General features: G+C 38.5%; 1 protein-coding gene across 2 annotated transcripts in view; it reads right to left on the bottom strand.

Moving 5' to 3' along the window:
* Positions 1-659: 659 nt before the first annotated feature.
* LOC149167781 (lipid transporter) overlaps positions 660-24,770 on the bottom strand; it is a 265,433-nt gene continuing 241,322 nt past the window's right edge. For both annotated transcript variants that reach the window (XM_089433148.1, XM_089433150.1), the window contains exons 12-15: positions 2,699-2,854; positions 1,711-1,763; positions 1,327-1,511; positions 660-1,011 (exon numbers count right to left, since the gene is read on the bottom strand). In XM_089433148.1, the coding sequence (XP_089289274.1) occupies positions 939-1,011; positions 1,327-1,511; positions 1,711-1,763; positions 2,699-2,854 (467 nt within the window). In that variant the 3' untranslated portion in view covers positions 660-938. The remainder of the gene's footprint in view (positions 1,012-1,326; positions 1,512-1,710; positions 1,764-2,698; positions 2,855-24,770) is intronic.

Genomic DNA, 24,770 nt, shown 5'->3' with positions numbered 1-24,770 from the left:
ACATACACACACACACATTTTACTCTGGTTTTATCATGTATGATGCAAAAGTTTAAAATGAAGCCCTGTTTTGAGACTGAACGTGGATATGGATGTAGATGGTGCTATATGGGAAGAGGGCTTTATATATAAACGAAAAATATTTTTTTCTGGTTAAAAACAAAATTACAACTGCTGGGTGACAGGTGTCATGTATTAGTATCGCTGTATTACACATGGCAATGTGTCAGAGATTCATAGTGCTGTGCTAACACTGCATTTATTTTGGTTATCCCCTGTTTGAAATTCCATTGGATGTTGTTCATATATAGCCATTATTTTCTGTATTTGTTTTGGACAACCATTTGGCTATTTTTCAGATCAACTACAATCTCTGTTCTGATACTCACGTTATTGATAAAGGCATATATTCCCAGTAGCATAAAGGGAATCTCTAAAGAATAGACAGCCTTCTCTATTTGCAAGTAGAAACATTTTCAGTTCACATGAAAAATTACATAACACCATAGTTCACATGCAGGATACTCACAATACTGATAAAAGGCATATATTCCCTGTAGCATAAAGAAAGGCTCTAAAGAAAAACATCATTGATCATTCTATATGCAAGTAGAATATTTTTCAGTTTACTGTGACATTTGATAAGTACACACAAAAAATTACATGAACACCATAGATATTACTGATGAATAATATTTGTAGTCTCTACAAAAGAAACAAATTACATAAAAACATGCCATTCTCTCCGTATGACATTTTTTTTTCTAGAATAGAAATTCAAATAGGCCATTAATTTAATGAAGGACATGCCACCCATGACCGTTGTCAGCACCCAACAATTACATTAACATGAATGCAGTAAGCACTTAACATTGTTGGATTCGGAGCAGCCTAAAAAACTGAACCCAACATCAATCCTAACTATGTAATGTCATCAGCTATTCCATGTGGATATCTTCAGATTTACGGAGATTGATAATTTGGCGAATGAACCCCCTCTCATATTGATATCTTAGCCAGAAAAATGGTCAAGGAAGTCTCCAAATAATAACAGAGAAAGGAAAGGCCCCTTGAATGCACATACACTAAACAGAAATCCTGAGTTGTGTATAATTAATAAAATGTACTAGCAGGCATGATTCCCAAATTCACTTGAACAATTGTTTCTCATCCTATTTATGTGTCTTTACTTGTGCATAAAGAGTGCACTTTCCCACAACGTTATTGAGGAAACAAATGCATGTGAAATGTAGAGTGTAAAGAAATGAAACAAAGCAAATTGGCAAACAATAAAAAATGTGTTGGTGTACACATATTAAAGGATACATCAATGCAGAGAGCACTGCAAACCATGCAAAACCCAAGCTGACATGAACTGCTGCTGAAGAAAAGAAATTTTCGTGATCCACCAATTTTTTTTCAGAAATTCTTGTTAGAACACCTGAAATGCAGAAAACTGCCAAAACTTTGAAAGATGGCAACCAACGTCGAACACTGAAGGAGGGTGAGTCCTGTCCAACCACATAGAAATGTTAAAATTATCATAGTTAACAACCTAGCCCACATTCTGCTCCTACTCCCTAGTTTCTCTTAATTGTCAGTAAAAATCAACAGTCTGCCAATAGTTCTTTTCCTCTACTGAATATCATCTACCACTATTTAATTGATAAGCCTTAAACTGCTATAGTGGGGTAGGAAATGAAAGCTCACCTTGAAGAAAATCCTAATGAATATCATAGAATATGTGATCCGCAGCATCATATCTTTACCAAAGAGTTAAATTCCAATACAGTTCAAAAGCATATACTAGACCTATGTGATTATCCTCGATATGTGATATCAATTCGTTTTGTTCCTCGATGGCAGGAATTTATATTTATTTTACTTTTATGCCAACTTGCCAAGTAGCTTCTTGAGGACAGTTGTTCTGTTGATGTATGCCAAAGTGGCAATTTTGATATGACTCATGCTCCTAGGCAATTTAGATAGCTTTTAAGGCCTATTAAAGCCAACTCTTTATTAGCTTGTGGTGGATACCACAGAGCCCACTTTTATTGTGAAAATTTCCAAATTAAAGGAAGCATTAAAAAAAAAAAGCATATAGTGACTTCATCAGGATTATGTTGGTGAATGTCATGCAGTACTTTTTCAAGCTTTAAATGTGACCTGAAACATGAAATTTTTAAAAAAGTAATTGCAATTTATACAATTAACTAACATCATCCAAATTGTTGTTCAGAATTAAGTCTAATGATAATATGGACTAGAAACTGATTTTGTTCAGGTAAAAAGGAATCCACCTATGAACATCTCTGCATATAGTAAGTAGGATCAATGAACATGAAAATGCCATAGAATGACAGTAAATGCGCAGGTAGACAGAATAAGTTTCAAAGGAATGAGATTTATATTCTTCTTAGATGCACACTGCATGCTTGGCATGGCCAAAACTATGGCTATGAAATCCTAGATTATTTTAGTATTGAGTTGCACCCAGTGTATACCAACATCCAAAATACCCTGATCTTTAATTACTACATCTTAAAACTATCTGCAATTAACTTTGAAACGAGAGAAGCAATGTGGTTTAGTTTATCATGACATGCATGCAAGTATGACTTTGTGTGTTAAATATCAAGTCAAAGTAAGGGAAGCAAAAAATAATCATTAAACAAAGGAACTTGTCACTGAAGGATACTTATGGAATTTGCAAGGATAAGTCCAACAGCTCCAGCACTCTTAACAAGTATAACATTCAGGCAGACATAAATAACAGAGAAGACAACAAGTGAAGCATTTGACCATAAGAGTTGTTGATTATTCCCAACTGCATGCAAAAAAGCTTCAGTTGTACCTACAGCAGAGAATAAATTGTTAGTATCTTTTACAAATTTGAAAATAAAAAACATATATCTGGATAGCATTTCTTCACATGATAGAAGTGACAGGATTAACAAAGAAAGCATACAGTCATAAGCCTCATTATATCTATCATTTTATTCAATCATTTAACAGTTATATAATTTATCCTTTGTGGATTTCAAGTGATTTATCCTTTGTGGATTTCAAGTTTTCGACTATCTTTTTTATTCTTGTGTTGGATATTTTTCAGTGTATGGACTTATTGTTCATTACATTGGTATCAAAGTCCCTTATGGGACACTTCCGCTGATTCCAGTTTTTAGCCACACAAATTTATCAGAGTTTCCCTGAATCCAATTCCTTGGCCACAATTGGCTTTGGCATTTTAGTTTCAAGAAATTATCTGCTAGTAGCAGAAACCCTTGGCATGTAGACAACCTATTTTTGTTAGGAAAAAAATAAAGGGAAGCCAAATTGCTTCAGCCACAACTGAACCATTGCTTCTCCTGAGGATCTGAATTCTAAATATTATCACCATTGTTAAAAATATCAAGCCGAATCCACCAGTGCTGTCAATTGTGACCGTGGTAATCGCTCTAACCAATAACCATGAAACATTCATCAACATTCAGTTTCACCACTGGAATAAACTCTATCCACCACATGTTGTAGAATCCTGCATATCACAGTAATCAAGGAGTCACCATCGTGTTATTCAAAAACAAGATGGCACAGGCACACATTGATTCCAGTTGACCACTGGGCACAGATTCATCATCAGGAGCAGCCATAGCTTTCCATCTGGTCCACCGCTATCTGCTATCATCGCCACCAGAGAACAATAGCCATATGAGGTAATGCACAACTGGAAGCAATTCGTCAACCAACCATCATGACCTTGATAATTAGCAAACAATATGCACACTGCAGAAATGCAATAAATGCTGTATATACAGGAATATCCACCATTGGATCTCGAAACATTTTGATCCAACACAGTATTTTTTTATTACTGCACAAAAAAAACCTGCATTTATATATATATATATATATATATATATATATATATATAGATGCCTGTGGCGTTCAGATCCCACAGTGTATATTCCAACACACACAGCACTTATTTGTATATCCCAACATATACAGCATTTAGTGCACTGCTGCGGGGTGCATCTTGTTTGCCTTATGAATCTGCTATCTGAATCTGCTAGGAGTGGCCATGCATTGTCATGGATTAAATCTCTTGTTTGAATGACAAATCTTTTATTAAGGTTAAGGTATTATTCAGTGTGTGAAGTAAAGGATAACTTGTTACCCTAGAAAACTACAAATCAAAAAGCTCTATTCCACAGGGGCATGTTTGGCAAGGTGGGGGTTTTGCCCTACATGATTCCCATGCTACTGGGATGAGGGCCGCTTGGAGAAACATTTCCCCACGTTCCCTTCTAGGGAAAATGTGCGGAAAGTTGGAAACACAAGGGGAAAGCTTCAAAAGCTTCCCTGAAGTGAGAGACATGTTTCGCCCAAAGGGGGGCTTCTGGGCATCTCCCCCACAAATGACATGCTTCTAAGGTACCTCACCGCCACCCCCCTCCCCTGCCAAAAAAACGGGGGCGGGGGGAGGCAGGAGGGGAACTTCTAGGCATCTCCTCATAATAGGGGGATTTCTGGGATTCCTCCAAATTTTTGTATACAAAGGCTTCAAAACTGAAAAAAAAAAATATATATATATATATATATATATATAACCCTACCTCACTTCACTCTTATTTACCTTTTTTCACTCCTTGATGCTCATTTTTATTTTCAATGTTTATTGTCCATTGCAAATTTTCAGTTTTAAATTTTGAATCTTGACTCAAGATACTAATGACCTATGTCACACGGTTCGGGTTCGACAACAATTAAGTTCGATTCGAATTCAAATTTTCCGATGACGTTCCTATGAGGTTCGACATTATGTTCGACTATACATATTTTTCAACATATATATATATATATATATATATATATATATGACATAAAATAATAAAAAATCAAAATCAATCAATAAAGCTATAAAGCTATTTGAGTAGCAGTGAACACCCACGAGCCACAAATCATGACCACTATTCAATTCATGCTCCAGGCAACTGGGACAAGCAACATCTAGAAATTGAATTCAGGAAATTGCAGACAATACAACACGCAATGGCAACACTGACCACAATAGAGCAAGTACACTCAAACTAAAGTTGGCTTGTGAAAATCTATCAACAACCATTGTAAATAAAGCCAAACTATTGGCCACCATGGGAAACTATGTGGCGGTAAGTGAAAAAAGAGAAAACCATGTTCTGCCCATGGTTTTTCTCATAAACCTTAAAACAACTGACAAAAACAACTCGAACTCAACCTCAAATGGCAAAAAAATTTAAAAAAAATAAAAATTCGGCTTCAGGTTCGTCTTTAGGTTCGCCTTCAGGTTCGAATTCGTTGAGGTTTGAATTTGAGGTTCGACTATCAGGTTCGCCGAACCTGAACGAATTTGATTTTTTTTTGGGTTCGCCAAATTTCGAACCTCAAGGTTCAAATTCGGCGAAGCCTGTGACATAGCTAATGACCTTATATTGATTCTTTGACTTGTCACTCATTATTTTTAAGTTGAGTAATTTCAATTTACTATTTCAAACTTCAACATCTACAATTTTTCTTAGTATTAGTTAGATTATAGAATGATGAATTTAAATCAATGTCTGAATATTTTACTGTTTCTATTTCATTTATGGTTTAAGAATAAATATATTTCATTATTGAATTTGAATCTGAGTCATGTTAATGGCATTTACAACTTTGAATCTAGTACTATTTTACTGTTTACTGTTTAGTTTTTACATTGCACAGTGATGAATTTGCATGGGATGAAATGTTATTGTTGGGATTTTATTAAAAAAAATATATTTTCGAGAGGGGGACCTCTATTCTAGGGATCCTGACGTCCCACCATCCCCTGTGAATTTCCCCAAAATTTGGGGGGCACTTAACACACATCCCCATGTGCATTTCCTGGCACCTGTGCTCCCTCATATACTTGGTGGGACATTATTGAAAAAAATATTATTAGGGGGCCAAACCACATACAGAAAATAAATATAAGTTGTCAAAAATAGTAAAGAACACTTATCAAAACCATGGCATTAATGATAATGCCAATACATCATTTTTAGGATTTGGAAAAAGGCACCTTTTGAAATCTGTCAAAAAAATTAATAAAAAGCACTTCAACAATGACAGGGTGGATTCCATGGCTCTGGATTTATACCACAGAAATGAGGTTACTGATTCATCTGCAGCTGTTCTTGATAATACAGCAGGCTGGACTGACGTTCGCAGGATAAAAGGGAAGAAAGAAAAACCCAAGACCTGTCTTGAGAGTTAATTCCAAGAATGCAGAGAGTTAATTACAAGAATGCAGGATCTGTAGTAGGGTACACAGGGATTTCCTTCGATGATAAATGACGTTCTCTGTTTTATGCTGGTATGAGCATTCTGCTCTGGGGTTTCTTAGGTTATTGGGGTTTTGTAATGGGGTTTCTATGGGGAAATCTTATTAGAATAATGCTATTTTAGTGTTTACTGCTCATCTATGATTGTGATTAGCAGTTTCTTGTTAGAAACTTGCTGTTTCTATATTCTTAGTAGAAACTTGTTGTTTCTACTTTCTTAGTAGAAACTTGCTATTTCTGTAAATACAGTTGTATTATTTATTGAGCTTTACTGCTCATTGTAAATCAATTCAATTCATTCATTGATTATGGTATCAGAGCTTAGGTATTTTTTTTTTTTTTCGTTTGGAAAATTTTGTGCTATGGTTTGAACACTTGCATGTCTACCTAGCATCACATTGCTGTTAAAATCTGCATGTGTGGCTCTGGATTTTTGCATTATCATTGACCCAACTTCAATCGTACAGCAATCCTGTTTGAAGTATTTTTTTTTCTTATCCTTTTTCTGCTTTTAGAAAGCTCTGGGATGAGACGATATTCTGTGTACGCCGAGCAGATTTACGGTAGCTATTGAACTCAAAACTCTCATATATGTTTCTTTGATCAGGGTTGTGCATAGCACAGCATGTGAAGGAGCACTAGATATTTACTGTATTTGAGAAGTATCGTCATCGGGAAAAGGTTCCGGACAAGATTTTCGGATTCTGCGTGTTGTCCGGTATCTGGCGGTGGCCGATTTGCCAGTATTTCGTTGCACGAGCTGATGTTCCCACAGAGCAGGGTTTGGATATAATTCGCTATCCGAAATTTCTTAATTTTGAAGAATTTTGCTGATAACTCCGACTTTGGGTTCTTTAATCCGGAATTCCAATCATTTACAGTTAATTGAGATCCGTTGGATTGGCGATTGAAGGAGATTTATTTTGTTTTTATCAAGCGCTTCTTTTGAATTCCACAAACGTTACACCTGGGCCGGCACTATACGCAGGTCCAAGGGATACCATTTATGCCTGTGGTTCCCATCGTTTATTCGTGCTTCCAATCGAATCGAACCTTGGTGGGTTGCTTGATACATCACTGCCTTCACCACAGAACCACGCCCCCATTCGCCATCGGATTCGAAACTAATAAGCGGGTTGTTGAAAGACCAAACGCGGCCCTGGTGCGAGATCTCTTGCTCTGTGCCTTCACCGGAATCCACGATCGAGAACATTGTGTTGCCAACACTAATTCCGGAGAGACCATGGCTCCGTTGGGTCTACGAGACAGGCACTCAACAGAGGCGACTGAGAGTGGTTATAGTCGACGCAAAAGGGGCGCATTTCACATGGATATTGCGTATTTTGTACTCCGTGGCACATCAATTTACAAATTCTATGATAAATTCAGGTATACCGTTTGGCAAGGTGGACTTTATAAACCTGTGTGAGAGGTTGCATTCCATTTGAACGTAATCCTCTGCGGCAACGTCTTCACCTGAGGCTACAGACGGCATTTTCTGCAGCTGTAGGGTATTTGGCACTATTTGGGCAGCACAATTATTCTCTAAGCTAGCAGCCCTATTCATACTTACCTGTGGCAGTAGAAGAACTTTGAGGCCTCTTTGTGATAACAGTTCACCTTTGTAACACTGCCTGAGGCAGTTCTGTGGCACAAACTCTAGTAGCGTTGGAGGCTCTATTGGTGGCAGTGGACCCTTCTGGAGGTCACTTTTCCTGGCTGAGGTGGTTCTTTAGTGCAGGTCTGACAGCAGGAGGCAGAGATTACTAAGGTTGGTTACAAGGGCCAAGTTTTCATTCTGGTTCTCTTTCATATTGCACCAGCACCTGTCAGATTTTGTCTGGATCAGCCGACATCTGCAATCCATGCCGGATTCCTTTGTTGTTTTCTATGTCTTGGGAAACATGCATATGGCCTTGCTAACAAATCTAATGTTGGAAGGCAATCAGTGCTTTAATGGCACCAATTATAACATTTGGAAATAGAGAATGTTAACCATTTTTGAATATAGGAGTCTTGACCAGCTTATTTTGGGCAAAGAGCTCAGACCTGGTACAGGTGGTGCTGACCAAGATAAGTTCGATGATCGATATCAAGAGGCTGTTATGCTTCTCAAACTCTCTGTGACTGATGATCAGTTACCGCAGATTCCTTCCGGCAAGACAGCTACTGAAATCTAGCAACATTTGAAGGAATTGCACGAGACATCCCACAAGAGCAGAGCTTTTTTTCTCAAGAATCAGTTGATCTCCATCATGATGGAAGAACATGTCTTTACAGGAACATCTTAACAAGATTAAAGACATTTGAGATCAGCGCGAAGCCATTGGTCGGACCATGGAGGAAGAAGATATGGTAGTCATCACTCTGAAAATTCTACCAAAACCTTATAAGCACTTCATAGAAACACTCAACATTACCTCCACTAATGTTGATCTGAAGTTTCCAGAGTTATGCACCAAACTCATGCAGCAGGATCGTTGGAAACAGCAGTTTGGTAGTAGTGCTTCATCAGCCTCCTTAGAAAATGCTTTTGCTGCCAAATATCAGTCCTCTCAGTCCTTTTAGCAGAAAGGTTCTTCTCAGCCTTCTGATCCCGCTAAGAAGAAAAATGTGTAGTGTAATTATTGTCACAAGTTCGGCCACATGAAGAAAGATTGCCGACAGAGGATTGCTTCTGAACAGAAGAAGCAGGGAGGGTCTTATCAGCAAGCAAATGTTGCAGAACATTCTGAGCAGAAGGAATCTGCTTTTTACGCCTTTATGGCTAAGAGGTCCTCAGATCATGCCCCGTCTTCTGCTTGGTACATTGACTCTGGTGCATCACGTCATTTTTCTCACAAGTGTGACTGGTTTATTGACTTCTCACCTTTTAGTGATTCCGTGGTATTCGGCAAAGGTGAAGAGTACACAGTGGTTGGCAGAGTTACAATTCAAATCCAGTCTGGTGGGCACACACTCATCTTCCTAAATGTGTACTATGTTCCTGGTATGGAAATTAATCTATTGTCTGTCAGCCAGATTATGAGGAACTCTCCTCAGCTTGATGTAGTGTTCAGTGCGCACAAGTGCTCCATTATTGACAGGAAGACTCGTCTTACGGTTGTTTTTGGCCTAGAGGATCATGGTCTATACAGGCTTCTTGACACTAGTGATTCTCCAGAAGTGGCTCTAGCAGCTCGTGTTCCTCCCATCAGCACTCTGTGGCATCAGCGATATGGGCATCTAAACATTCAGTATCTCTCAGCTCTCTCGGGAGGGACTTGTGTCAGGGTTACCTGATATTCAAACTCAGCAGTTGGGAGTGTGCGGCGCCTGTCAAGCTGGCAAGCAACATCGGTCTTCATTCAAGGATGGAGAATCTTGGCGCACATCTAAGGTACTCCAGTTAATTCACGCTGATATTTGTGGTCCTATGAATGCATCTTCAGTTACTAGTTGCAAATATTTTTTGCTTATTGTAGATGATTTCAGTAGAAAGATATGGGTGTACTTTCTAAAACATAAATCTGATGTATTTAGTATCTTTCAGAAGTTTAAGTCCTTAGTTGACAAAGAGTCTGGCTGTAATATCATAACTCTTAGGACAGATAACGGGGGGGGGGGGGGGGAATTTTATTCTTCTTCTTTCTCCAACTTCTGTGATACACATGGCATCAAACGCCAATTAACTACACCCTACACTCCTCAGCAGAACAATGTTGTCGAATGTCACAACTGTACGGTTGTTGAAATGGCTCATTCCATGTTACAACACAGGAGTGTTCCGAACAAATTTTGGGCTGAAGCAGTGTTTACTGTTGTCTATCTTCTTAACCGATCACCTACTTAGGCTGTTAAGGGGAAGACTCGAAAAGAGATTTTTCTAGTCGTAAGCCTCAGATCAGTCACCTCAAAGTGTTTGGCTCGATTGCATATGTTTGGATTCCAGCTGCTAAGCGCTCTAAGTTGGATTCCAAAAGCTAGAAACTCATGATGACAGGGTACAGTGACCACCACAAGGCCTATAGGCTGATAGATATAGACACTGGTCATCTTAGCTTCAGACGGGACGTAGTGTTTGATGAAGACAGAGGATTCTTTCAGTCTCCTACTTCTGAGCAGTGTTCTGAGCATCAACCTCACAGTATTCTTCTTTCGTTAGGTCCATTTGATGGGAGGGATGATGCAGCATCAGTTTTTGATGATACACTACCTGAGCTTCCTCCAGAAAATAATCCTCCTCTTGTTGCTCTTGTTGTTCCTGAGCCTCCTCCACCCACTCCAGATATTAGTTCTTCTACTCTCCGACCTAAATGGTGGGCTAAAACTATTGGTGATCTCTGGGATAATGAGCTCCTTGAAGGTAGAACTTCCTGAAATAAGAGCAAACACCAACCTACAGTAAATTTTGCTCTTATGGCTAACTTACACAGTGTTTTTGAGCCTCAAACCTATTCAGAGGCTAAGGGTATACCTAAGTGGGAACAGGGTATGGAAGCAGAATTCCAGAGTCTTCAGAAGAATCACACTTGGACCCTTTATAATCTTCCTATAGGGAAGAAGCCCATTAGCTGCAAATGGGTGTATAAAGTAAAATACAAAGCTGACGGGACCCTCGACAAGTATAAGGCTCACCTTGTTGCTCGAGGATTCTCACAGAAGGAAGGCATAGACTATGAGGAGACCTTTGCTCCTACAGCCAAGATGAGTACCATACGGCTTGTCCTGGCCTTAGCAACTCAATTCAGTTGTAAAGTCCATTAGATGGATGTAAAGAGTGCTTTTCTGAATGGTGACTTACAGGAAGAAGTCTACATGATGCAGCCTCCAGGTTTCAAGGTTGTCGGTCAAGAACAAAAAGTTTGTAGATTATTCAAAGCACTCTATGGTCTGAAACAATCCCCTCGGGCTTGGTACATGAAAATTGATAAGTACCTAACAGATCATGGTTTTCAGCGGAGCCATCTAATGCAAATCTGTATATCAAACATACTGGTGATGATATTTTGTTTGTGGTTATCTATGTGGATAATCTTATCATTACTGGCAGTTCAACACATTTGATCCATGGGATCAAACAGGATTTGTGCAGCGCTTTTGATATGACAGATTTGGGACTTCTTCATTACTGTTTAGGGGTGGAAGTCTAACAGACTGAGAACAACATCTTTCTCTCTCAATCCAAGTATGCCAAAAATCTTGTGGACAGGTTCAAAATGCAGGATTGCAAACCTACCACGACTCCTATGGAACCAGGGCTCAAACTTTCAGCTCAGTCATCCTCACCACTTGTGGATGAAACTTTATTCAGGTAGTTAGTGGGCAACCTCATCTACCTCACTGCCACTCAACTTGATATCAGTTTTGCAGTAAGCTACATTTCACGCTTCATGTCAACTCCTAAGGCTGATCATTGGATAGCACCAAAGCGTGTGTTGCGGTATGTAAGAGGCACTCCTGATTATGGACTTTTGTACACTCGGAGTTCAGATCCTACACTCAATGGTTACACAGATTCACACTGGGCTGGTTCAGTTGATGACCGTAAATCTACAGCTAGGTATGTGTTTAGTCTGGGATCCGGCGCTGTCACATGGGCTTGTAAGAAGCAGCAGGCAGTGGCTCTCTCCTCAACAGAAGCAGAGTATCAGGGAGCAATTAAGGCATCTTGTGAGGCAGTTTGGCTTCTACGTATGCTTGCAAATATGCATGTTTCCCAAGCAAGTCCTACTCCCTTGTTCTGTGATAATCAGGGAGTGCTCAGACTCGCCAAGAATCCAGTCTTCCGTGAACGAACAAAGCATGTGGAAACTCATTGTCACTACATTCGACAGCTTGTTGAAGACGAATCCATTCAATTGCTACATGTTCCCACAACGGAACAGCCATCACACATCTTCACCAAGCCTCTTGGTCTTGATAAGTTTGTAAAATTCAGAGGGTCTATAGGTGTTGTAAATAGATTGAGCATTAAGGGAGGGCATTAGAATAATGTTATTTTAGTGTTTACTACTCATCTATGATTGTAATTAGCAGTTTCTTGTTAGAAACTTGTTGTTTCTATATTCTTAGTAGAAACTTGTTGTTTCTACTTTCTTAGTAGAAACTTGTTGTTTTTGTAAATACAGTTGTATTATTTATTGAGCTATATTGCTCATTGTAAATCAATTCAATTCATTCATTCATTAAATCTGAGTATGATTTGAGATCTGGGTGTGTGGTAAAGAAAAATGCACCCCAAGGAGGTGTGTATGGAAAGGCATGTATTTCTTGCTTTTCTGAAGTAAAATAATTCCCTTAATTTATAAAAAAAAACAATGACATATCATTTAGAACATGAGGTAGTTAATGATGAGTAAAATGATCAAGTGTCAGAACAACAAATTCAAGAATTTAAGAAGAAAATTGACAAAGAATAATCATTGGGAGATGATGAAAATTGTTGTTTAATGAACTGTAATTAAAGCATAGATGCACAAATCAAGAAGTTGAAAAACAAGAAGAAAAGTTAGAACAATTTACCAACAAGAAATCAGTGATCAATAAAGAAATGGACCAACATAGTGGAAATAAAGAAGTCGTAGGACATAAATATCCAGACATTAGAGAAAAGAACCAATGTTACTTGGGAGCGGGAGCGGAAGCGGGGAGCGGGAGCGGAAGCGGGAGCGGGAGTGACCATTTTTAGAAGCTCCCGGTTTGGGAGCGAATCCCGGAGCGATTTTTTAAAAATATATATATTTTTTTATATTTTTAATTTTTGATACATATATGTCAACAAAAACATGTAGAATGATGAATTAGATATAAAAAACATAAAAAAGCATAGATTGAACCATATAACAACAATCATCTAGAAGTTATAATCTTCATCAACCACGTCCGCAAGTTAGTAACATAGTAACATACAACATATTGAGTCTCATGATTCATCAATCTTAAATTTTCAAGCTTTCAAAATTCAATATATAACATTTATCATCATTGATCACCAAAGTTGTACTTGTAAGCTAAGTGTAACCATTACAACAAATAATATCTAACATGAAATGAAATGTTATAAAATGAAATGAAATGAAACAACTTTCAACTTTCATGAAGCATCATATTCATAATTCATTACTAATGAGTTATAATTGCCAACTTCAAACTTAAATTGTCATATATTGTTTAAAAAAATATCATAATAAATATGAAAGAGTCAATAGTTATAAAAGCTACTAGAAACTAGAAAAGAGAAGTAAATCTATTATCTATTTCTTATGCTTGGGCCTCTTGCCACCACGAGAAATGTCTAATTTTTTAGTCTTGTTGCAAAATCAAGATCTTTGTCATTAATATCACCCTCCAAGCATTAATATCCAGAGGTATCTTTGTCATTACCTTTGTATCTGTATAGGGATCTTTGTCATTAATATCACCCTCTAAGCATTAACATAAGATAGAAAAAGCATAGCATGTCAAGTCAAGATTTTGTTTGAGTGATGCGTACATTTTTAGAAGGGTCATGATAGAGGAGTTCGACAACCAATGTCACTAACATCAAGGTACATAGAGGGATTGGTACTCTTGATTAAATATGAGTTCCATACCCTAATACATGACAAAATTCAATGGAAACATTGCAATCCCCCAATCCTGAAACCCTGAAAAACTGATAAGTCTACTGGATTTTGAATGAAATCTAAAATTCTACTTTCTCCATATGAAATCCAATGAGGACGAAACCACTCTCAAACATCCTGAGTCATTTCATGGTAATGTTAAAAATTTAAGTAAAAGGATGAAAATGAAAATTAAAGAAAATGTCACTTTTACTTTAAGAATTTAACATTACCATGAATAGCATATCAATACTAGGGCCTAGACTTGATCATTAAGTTGCCCCACTCAAAAACTATTTGTTTCTTTCAAAAAAAATTGCATTTCGAACATTACTACAAAAAAAAAAAATGCAAAAAAGGCAAAACGCTCCCGAAAAGGCAGGGAGCGAAATTTTTTTTAGGGAGCGCGCTCCCGAAATCGCTCCCTTTTCGGTCGCGATTTCGGGAGCGCGCTCTCCGACCCGCTCCCGAGTCGCTCCCGCCCGGAAAATCGCGATTTTTTCCTCTGCCCGATCAAATCGCGATTTTTATCCGTAAAAATCGCCACTTTTTTTTATACCGATTTTATCGAAAAAATCGTGATTTTTTGAAAATATCGCGATTTTTTCGAAAAAAATCGCGATTTTTACGCAAAAAAATCGTGGGAGGCGCGGGCAGCGGGGTTTTATATGGCAAATTCGATTTTTTTTTAATTCATTGTGCTGTCGCCGCGCGGAGGAGGAGGAGAAGAGGTGAGGGAGAGGAGCTGAAGGGTTTCCGTCGGATTTGGGAGCGAATCCAAGCGTTTTTAGGAGGAATCCAAGCCAAGATCACCAATTTGTCCATAAAAGAGGTATGTAGATTAATTTTTTTTGGTTTTGCTTCTATAAAAACTTTGGTTTTCATTGTTTTTAAAGAATTTTTTGAAATTTTTCATTGATTTGGGATGGGTAATTTGTTATGACTATGAGAACCAATTTTTTATTTTTATTTTCTCATTTTTTTTAAACATTGTTTATTTTTTTTGAATTTTCATTGTTTTTTGGCATTTGCCATTGGCATTTGGTTGGGTAACTTGGGTTTAGAAATTGGGATTTTGGAAATAATTAACTTGTAATTTTGCAAATGCTAAATTGTAATTTGTATTATGTAATCCTAAATTCCTATTTCCTAATCCTTATTTTTCCATAGGTTTGCAAATTCAAAATTCAAAAACAAACATGCCAAGGAAATTGGATCCTTTCTGGGAATATGGTGACCCTAAAACTCCGAATGATAGACAAAACTTGTATTGCAAGTTGTGGAAAGGAAATATTCGGGGGGTGTACAGGTTGAAGTTCCACCTTGCACAAATCCCTGGACATGATGTGGGGCCCTGTCTAAATACAAATGCTGAAATTATCCAAAAAGCCATGAGAGCATTGGGAGAATTAGAGCACACTAGAGATGCCAAAGAAGAACTCAAAAGGCAACTAAAAAGGTCAGTTGAAGGAAGTGGGCCAAGTGGCACTGGTTCTACTGCAGCGTCAGTCAATCCGGTAGCTGCATCATCATATTTTGTTCCTCGAACCACACCTGGTTCACAACCAACTATTGGTTCAATGCTAAAAAGAACTGAAAAAGAACAAGCTGACAAGTTGATGACAAAATTTCTCCTCTGGAGTGATATTCCTTTCAGCATTGTAAGGAGTAATCCATTTTTCCAACCCACTGTTGATGCTATTGCCAGTGTTGGCCCGGGGTACAAAATCCCTTCTCTTCATGATTTCAGAGGCCGGCTTCTTCAAGATGAAAAGCGTGACTGCACCCAAAGATTGGAGGATTTTAGGGCATCATGGGCACAAACAGGATGCACTGTTATGTCAGATGGTTGGACTGACCAAAAGGGGAGAACCCTTATAAACTTCTTGGTTAGTTGTCCCAAGGGGACTATGTTTATCAAATCTGTTGATGCAACTCATCAAATCAAAGATGCAAGAACTTTATGTGATTTGCTGGATGTGTTTATTTTGGAGGTGGGTGCAGAAAATGTTGTCCAAGTCATAACGGACAATGCTGCAAATTATGTTGCTGCTGGTAGAATGCTTATGGACAGGCATCCTGCTTTATTTTGGACACCTTGTGCTGCCCATTGTATTGATTTGATGTTAGAGGACATAGGGAAAATTCCCTTTGTCAAAGAGGTTGTTGACTCATCAAAAAGCATCACAAAATTTATTTACAATCACACATCTGTGCTTAGCTTGATGAGAAAATGCACCAACAACAAAGAGTTGGTGCGCCCCGCCATTACACGGTTTGCGACGAGTTTCATATCTCTTCAATCCCTCTTGAATTCTATGTGGGATTTGAAGAGAATGTTTCTTTCAGAGGAGTGGCGTGCTTCGTCAATGAGCCGCAAACCAGAAGGAGAGGCCGTCTGCAGACTAGTTTCATACCAGGAAGACTTCTGGGCGGGAGTGCAGGAGGTGTGCGCTGTTACAGAACCTTTGGTAAAGGTTCTTCGGTTGGTTGATGGTGAGAAGCCCGCAATGGGCTATTTGTATGAAGCCATGGACAGGGCCAAAGAAGCCATTCGGTCCTACTATGATGATAAGGGAGATGATGGGTTTCAGAGACAACTCCTTCTATGGGAAGTCATTGATGAGCGATGGAACAACACACTCCATCGTCCCATTCATGCTGCTGGGCTTTTCCTGAACCCTGCATTTTCTTATGCATGTGGGTTTAATTTTGATGTTGAGGTCGTGGAAGGATTATTAACCTGTGTCCAGAAGATGGTGAGATCTCCAGAAGAACGTATGGAGATCTCTAGACAAATTGAGCAATATAAGTTGTCAGGTGGCACATTTGGCTTTGAGATGGCTGTCATTGATAGGACGATTAAAATGCCAGGTATTTTTTAGTTTGTAGTATGTACTTTGTAACTTTGTTTCAACTTTCAAATTTCATTGTTTCTTCAAATTCCATTTTTTTCTTATGTTTATTTAAAATTTTATTTGTAATTTTGTTGTAGACGCATGGTGGAAGATGTATGGTGGGAGAGTACCCCTTTTGCAAAATCTTGCCGTACGCATCCTCAGCCAAACATGCAGCTCCTCGGGATGTGAGCGCAATTGGAGTGTATTTGAAAAAATACACAACAAGAAGCGCAATAGGTTAACACTTAAACATTTAAAATATTGCAAATTTCCAAATAAATTTTTGAATTCATTAAAGTTTTAAACAATATTTTTTTTATAATATTAATTATTAATTATTATTTCATGAACTTTGTACAGGTTGGAGTCCCATAGACTTAATGACATGGTCTATGTCTACTACAATCTTCGATTGTGGGTGAGACAACTAGAGAAGAGTAAGACACCTGATACGGAAGCCATCTCATTGGATGGGATTGACACCACTGCTGAATGGAGGGTTGAGACCGAGAGGCCTCTCATGGATCCCACTGAGGATTGGTTAGTGCAGGATGAGGGGAGGAGGAGGAGGAGAGCAGGAGGAGGAGCAGGAGCAGGAGGAGGAGGAGTTGGAGGAGCAGGAGGAGGAGGTCACCGCCTACCCGGGCTACCCGGGCTACCACTACCACCAGTAGAGGACGTGGTCTCCGTCCACCTAAGCCTCCTGTAGCTGCTACTACTAGTTCTTTAGCTTCTAGAGCACGTCAGACTCCACTGCCATTTCCACCAGCACAGGCACCAGCTTCTACATCTAGAGGGAAAGAGAAAGCTGTGCCATTTTCTCGCAAGAGGGGCAGAGGAAATCAATAGGATTAGACTTTCATTTTATTGTATATGACATTATGACATGATGAGATACATTATCATATTTTTTGTTGATATTTTGAGGCTGAGTTGGACTTGGGACTCAGGACTTACTATTCAGGACATGATTCAATGTTATGTGTGATTTTAGCGCTAGAAATGATATTAAACATCTTATATATTAGTTTTTTTATCATATTTATGTGTCAATGTATTTATTTTATGTTGTAGATGGTTTAGATATTAAAAAAATTGAAAAAAAATGAATATTTTTGTGCCAAACGCTTTTTTCCCGCTTTTTTCCGCTTTTTTCCCGCTTTTGTCAATTTTTTCCGCTTTTTTCCCGGCGCCGATTAAATCCTGATCGCGCTTTGTGCAACATTGGCATCAACACATCAAAACATGCTCCATCTGCTAACCATTTCTACTTCTTGGAGGAAGAGATCCACATCACTACAACCTACATACTTGGGGCTTCATTTCATGAGTCCATGTTTTAGCTTGCGACATGCCCACCAACATGAACTCAACAAGAGATATAGCTCCCTAGCCCAACATTTCCAAGCTCTCTTCCAATATGCACCTCATGGACAGAACCATCCAACTAATGATGTTCTAAGATTTCGGGAACAAGTTTGCTTCAAACTAAGTGGATTAAAGTCAAAGAAAGTCCAAACCCTCCTCAAGCACCATCATTCAATGCAAAAATGGACCATCCCCAAACCAACAAACATCTAAGTTCTAGGTGGCCCCAAGGTTGAGCTCTCCCCTCCCATCTAACAAATAAGATTCCATCTAAAGTTTCTTCCCCACAACCTTGGATATTAGGAGAGTTGGGCTTCTCACTCCTATGATCCACTAGGGATTATGCAATTGGGCCCCCTCAACCTCAACCACTTACCAAATGATATCATCCACCAGTGAATTGACCTGTTCATAGTTATTGATGACTATAATAAGCAACCTATTTCAAGGTTCCCTCACTCACTCTTGACAACCAACTCTAGCTAATAAGCCTTGAAATATTTTCTTTTGTTCAGCACTTAGAATATCCAATTTTCAGCATTGACTTGTGTGTGCACCCTATATATATCTTCTCTTAGCTAGACGTTTAACTTTTTGGTAGACACCTAGTTCTTTCTTTTTCTTTAGCTTTCAATATTGAGCAAGGAGTTGCTTTCACACTCCCTTTTTTCATACCTACAATACATGTCGCAAGAACCATCACCCCCCCCATGGATTAGAACCTAGAACCGTGTTTTGTGCAAATCGATGGGCAAACCACGAACCAAAATTTCAAAACCATAGTTTTCCCGATAAAAACACACTTCCTAGACCTACGGAACCATGACAGTTCCACAAGCCCAAACCACGGTTCTGCTATGATTCCCAAGAGGTTATGGAACCGACCCGCATGGTTCCACAAGTGACTTCTTTTTTATTTATTTTACTTTCCTTGTGGTTTAAGTGGGTCCTAGGGTGAGTTAGGGCCAAAAGTGAGGAGCTAAGGGAGAAATCAAGATGTTGATTGACTAGAGATTGAAGCAACAGAGGCAAAATAATAGTGTAGGGTAGCAGCAAGGTCTACTAGTGCAATTATGAGGCAACAAGGGGATAGCTACAGTTTGTAAGCCTAGAAACTGTTGGAAAATGCAATGTGGCAGCTATTAATTCGAAATTTTTTTAACCTTAATATTTGCTTGTGAACTTCACTTATCTTCTAGTGTTTTCTTTATTAGATTTTTATCATCAAACAAATATCAATGGCAGAATAATAAAGACAACGGGCACAAAAATTAGGCTGCAAGATAGCACAAAACCCCTCCAAGGGGAAAACCCGGAAAATCTACTCTTCTTATAGAATCTCCTTCAAATGAGACAATCAATGACGCAAACCCTGGACCAAGTCCTCCAAGTACCAAGTCAACCCGTTACGGAAACCCTTCCAATAGGATCAGATCAACAAGGCTCAATCCTGCATCAGCCAACTTCCAGCTACAAGTTTGACCCCCAGCTTTGACCTACAACTTCGACTTTGCAGTTGCTGTAGAAACCCTAAGACAGTTCTTCAAGAGGTCTTACTTGAGCAAGATGATGTTTTCCAAAAGCAACGAAGTCAAATTATTCTATTCGCTCTTCCAGCAACTCGATACTGCAACTGCAATTCGGACAAACTTTCCTTCTTCTTCGATTATCTTTGTCTTCTAGACCTTCGCTCTTCCTTTCTTGCTTCTCCCAGCTTCAAATCAAACTTCTTGACAGATCAAATTTGTGTGAGTGAGTGTGTCAAATGAGGTCGAAGTTGCTGTTAGGATATTCCAACACGTAGGAAATAATTAAGTACAACTTGGTCTAGTGTATAGTTAGGTAAAGTGTGTTTCTTTAGTATGTACTTTTTGTAACTTACAATCCGACGATCACGATATGTTCTAGACATGAAGTGATCCGACGGTTCATTCTCCCCTTGGTATTACCGACACTTGATTCATGGCTTAACACCCGATTGGTCCATGATCTCTATTTAAAGAGCATGGAAGGTCATTTGTTAGGTGACTGTTCATGAGAGAAGCTTATGTAAACTTTCTTTCTTTTACATTAATAAATTACCTGAAGTGGTCGTGTTGGCTCAGGTTGTGGACTATTTCCCTCTTTGAGGGTTTTAACCATGTCAAGAGAACACTTTTACATAAAGTAATTTTAAAACATAACTTACATGTGCTTTTTGAAAAAGTAACTCAACAAAAAGAAAGACTTGAACCCAAGGCCTCTATTCTCATAAAGTAACTTTGGACCAAGTGAGCTAATTAGATTAAGTTTGGAAAGGGGGGGGATTTTTATATAACATTATCATTCACTTCCCAACATTCACGTAATTTGTCGACATCTTCAACAACTTTTCTTCAAAAAGCCATAACTTCTTCATCCGGATGTCGTTTTCAAAGTCGTTTTTTTTTTTAATTGGCCTAATTTTTTGAGATCTTTCCATTGGAACACTTAGTTTCAGCATCTACAGCTTCAATTTCGTTTAAAATGATAGTCCATGTCTAGTTATTCTTGACAGCACTAACTACTTCCAATGGCTATCCTACATTGCGGATTTACTTAGTAGTAAAGGTCTTTATAGAATAGCCTCAAGCAAAGAGTCTAAACCTAAAGATGAAGATAAGCAAGCCAAATGGGAAAACAAGCAAGATGAAGGACGTGGATTGATAGGGATGTCTATTTCTCTAGACCTTAGATTCCATATCGCAGAAATTGATATCCCCAATGAAGCAATGAAACAACACAGTAAAGTTTTTGGAATTAAAAATGAAATTACAGCCCATCAACTCGAAAATGAGTTGCTTACGTTGGACCCCAATAATTTTTCTTCCATTGAAGATTTTTTGTCCAAGTTCAAGACCCTTAGACTTCTCTTGGAAGGTGTTAAGGTTAAGAAATAACATGGTAGCCTTATCTATTCCATTCTTACGAAGTTAGGACTAGCCTACTCTATGTTTGTTTCCACCTTCCATTCTACTAGGGAAGTCTTCATTTGTTAAGGACAAGACTACGAGTCCCCCTCTTTTGATTCTTTTTTAATTCTTTAATAAGAGAACAAGAAAAACTCTTACATCTTGGTCTTCTTAATACTAGAAAATCTTCTAAGAAAGCCTTAGCAACCTAGCAGCAACCAAGTTCACAGAATCCTAAGAAGCAGCATCCTAAAAAGAATGGTCCTAAACCAAACAAGGGCCCTAAGCCATTTCAGTCTCAAAATGAAAAATCAACTCAACAAAATGACAAGGCAATTAAAAACAAAGGGAAGAAAACTGATAGACATTGCAACTTTTGTAATCGTGATGACCATTTAGAATCCAAATGCTTTAAGAAGATGGAAGCCTTGGAAGCAGCAATCAAGAAGCATAACATCCACTTGGAGCACTCTTCAACTTCAACTTCATCTTTAGGAATAGCACTTTTTGCATGTGGTTATTAGGCATCTCGATCTGGTTATGCACTAAATGTATCTTTTTCTTCTTATTCTCATGAGTGGCTCATTGATTCTAGAGCTTCTTATCACATGGCCAAAAACAAAGCCATGTTTTCTTCTTTAAATGATTGTAACACCAAAAATATATATGTTGGTGATGATGGATCTCTTAGTGTTGTAGGGACTGGAACTATTCATCTAGACAATGGTCAATTTAATGATGTATTATGTGTTCCAACCTTATCCTGCAACCTTCTATCTATATATCAAATAACTCATTCAAGTGAAGGTAAAACCGTTGAATTTTCACCTCATGATGTTGTAATTAAGGACCTAAGAGATCCTAGACAGATTTTCACCACTGGCATTGCTTATGATTCTACAAGGTTTTATAAGTTTAACAACTTTGAGTCATCAACTCTTCCCTCGATATTTGTTGTTCATAATGATGAAGTGAGCAAACTTTGGCATGAGCGATTTGGTCACTTCAACTATCGCTCCCTTCAAAATCTATGTAGAGAAAATATGGTGACAGGTCTTCCTATGGTATCTTGCAAAGATGGTGTTTGTTCTAGATGTGTTCTTGGAAAACATCATCGGGATAGTTTTGAAAAATGTGCCTCTTGGCATGCCTCAACCCCTTTACAGCTTGTGCATAGTGATTTATGTGGTCCACTTCTAGTTGTTTCATTCTCTGGCTACAAGTATTTGTTAACTTTCATTGATGATTTCTCCAGACGCACTTGGGTATACTTCTTAAAACTCAAGAGTGAAGTCTTTAACATGTTCTTGGCCTTTAAGGCCTTTGTTGAGAAACAATCTAGCCATCAAATTCTTAAGCTAAGATCTGATAATGGCAGAGAATATGTTAACAACAAATTCATCAACTTTTGCACTAAGCATGGAATTCAATTGCAACACACTGTTCCATATACTCAGCAAAATGGTGTAGCTGAAAGGAAGAATCGCACCTTAAAGGAAATGGCTAATTGTATGCTTCAATCTAAAGGACATAGTCTTAATTTTTGGGCAGAAGCAAATAATTGTGCAAATTACATAGCAAATCACACTCCTACTAAGGTTTTAAAGAATATCACTCCAGAAGAAGCATGGAGCTCAATTAAATCAGACGTAAGTCACTTTCGTCTTTTTGGAAGTGAAGCATGGGCCTATATTCCAGATGAGAAACATAAAGCCTTAGAACCTAAGAGTGAAAAATGTATTTTTGTTAGATATTTTGAAGATATCAAAGGATATAGACTTCTTCAACCTAAATCCAAAGATGTTATCATTAGAAGAGATGTAAAGTTTGCTGAAAATATATCGGCCTACGAGCTTACTTTGGCGGATGTGTCACCTCTCTCTATCCCTTCTACTTCTGAAAATATTTTTTCTTCAGCTGATGACAGCCAGGATGACAATCCTCCCCCACCTTCTCAGGATCCTCCTTCATCTCCTCAACTTCCAAAATGGGTCTACACTACTCGAGATGCAACAGGTGCTCTTGCAGGTGATCCTACAGATCAGCGTCGTACACGTTCTCAATTCGATAGAACCTCTTCTTTACTGGCTCAGGCTTCAGCGAATTATGATCCTGACACCTTTGCAGAAGCCTCAGACCATCCAGATTGGGACACAACTATGAATGAAGAAAATCATTCATTCTTGGCAAATGATACATGGGATCTTGCTCCTCTTCCAAAGGGACGAAAACTTGTTAGATGCAAATGGGTTTACAGAACCAAGTTTGGACCAGATGGAAAAGTTGATAAACATAAAGCTTGTGTTGTTGCTAAAGGGTTTTTCACAAGTTGAAAGCATTGACTATACTGAAACCTTCTCCCATGTTGCCAAAATGAACTCTATCCGCCTTGTTCTTTCCCTTGCTGCCTCTTTCAAATGGGAAGTCAATCAGATGGATGTTAAATCCGCCTTCTTGCATGGGGACTTGCATGAAGAAATCTATATGGAACAACCTCCTGGATTTATACAAACAAACTCCAGCCTTGTATATCGGCTTTAAGAAATCTCTTTATGGTCTCAAGAAAGCCCCTCGAGCTTGGTATGCCAAAATGGATATATTTCTTTTAGATATTGGCTTTTCTAGGTGTCATTCTGACAAAACTGTCTACACCAAGAAAGTAGGTAAGTCACTTATCATTCTTGTTCTTTATGTTGATGATATTATCCTTACTGGTAGTGATCCCAACCTTATAAACCATGTGAAGTCCAACCTTAAAAAGCAGTTTGAAATGACAGACTTAGGACACTTGCATTATTTTCTTGGTCTTCAAGTCTTGCAATCCAAAGAAGGTATTTCCCTTTCCCAGTCCAAGTATGCCTGTGATCTTCTATACCACTTTCACATGGAACACTGTAAGCCAGCCTCTTCTACCTTTTAGTCTGGAGCCAAACTTTCAGTCACTTGTACTTCCCCTGAAGTTGATGCTACCTTATACCGTCAGCTTGTTGGAAAACTTTTGTATCTGACCCATACCCATCCTGACCTTTCCTTTGTTGTTGGCCTTGTTGCTCGGTTTATGCAAAACCCACATGAAAGTCATTGGAAAGCAGCTAAAAGAATACTTCGTTATGTTCGAGGTACAGTTCAGTTTGGGATTCATTACAGTGTAGAAGCATCTCCTCTATTGGTTGGTTTCACTGATTCTGATTGGGCTGGTGACCCTGATGATCAAAAGTCTACTGCAAGTTATGTCTTCACTCTTGGTTCTGGACCTATTACATGGGCTTGCAAGAAACAAAGTGCCATTTCTCTTTCTTCAGCAGAAGCAGAGTATCGTGGCATCATTGAAGCTAGTAAGGAAGCCCTGTGGCTTCGTCAAATCCTGTCAGAGTTTGGTTTTCAACAGCAACATCCGACTACACTTTGGTGTGATAATCAAAGTGCCATTCAACTACGCAAAGATCCAGTCCAACATCAGCGTAGCAGACACAATGAACTACACATGTACTTCATCAGAAAGCTCATTCATGACCATGTTCTTGAAGTGCAATATTGTTCAACCGATGATCAAGTTGTAGAGATCCTTACAAAGGCTCTCACAGAGGCGAAGTTTACTAGCCTTTGATTTATGGTTGGAGTTCAAGAACTTGTCAC

This window comes from Pinus tabuliformis, chromosome 5_1, assembly GCF_031772625.1.
Source record: "Pinus tabuliformis cultivar Carrire ecotype Pingquan chromosome 5_1, CPIR1, whole genome shotgun sequence".
Taxonomy (NCBI): Eukaryota; Viridiplantae; Streptophyta; class Pinopsida; order Pinales; family Pinaceae; genus Pinus; species Pinus tabuliformis.
The sequence above is the reverse complement of the archived record's forward strand: the minus strand, read 5'-3'. Positions and strand labels throughout refer to the sequence as shown.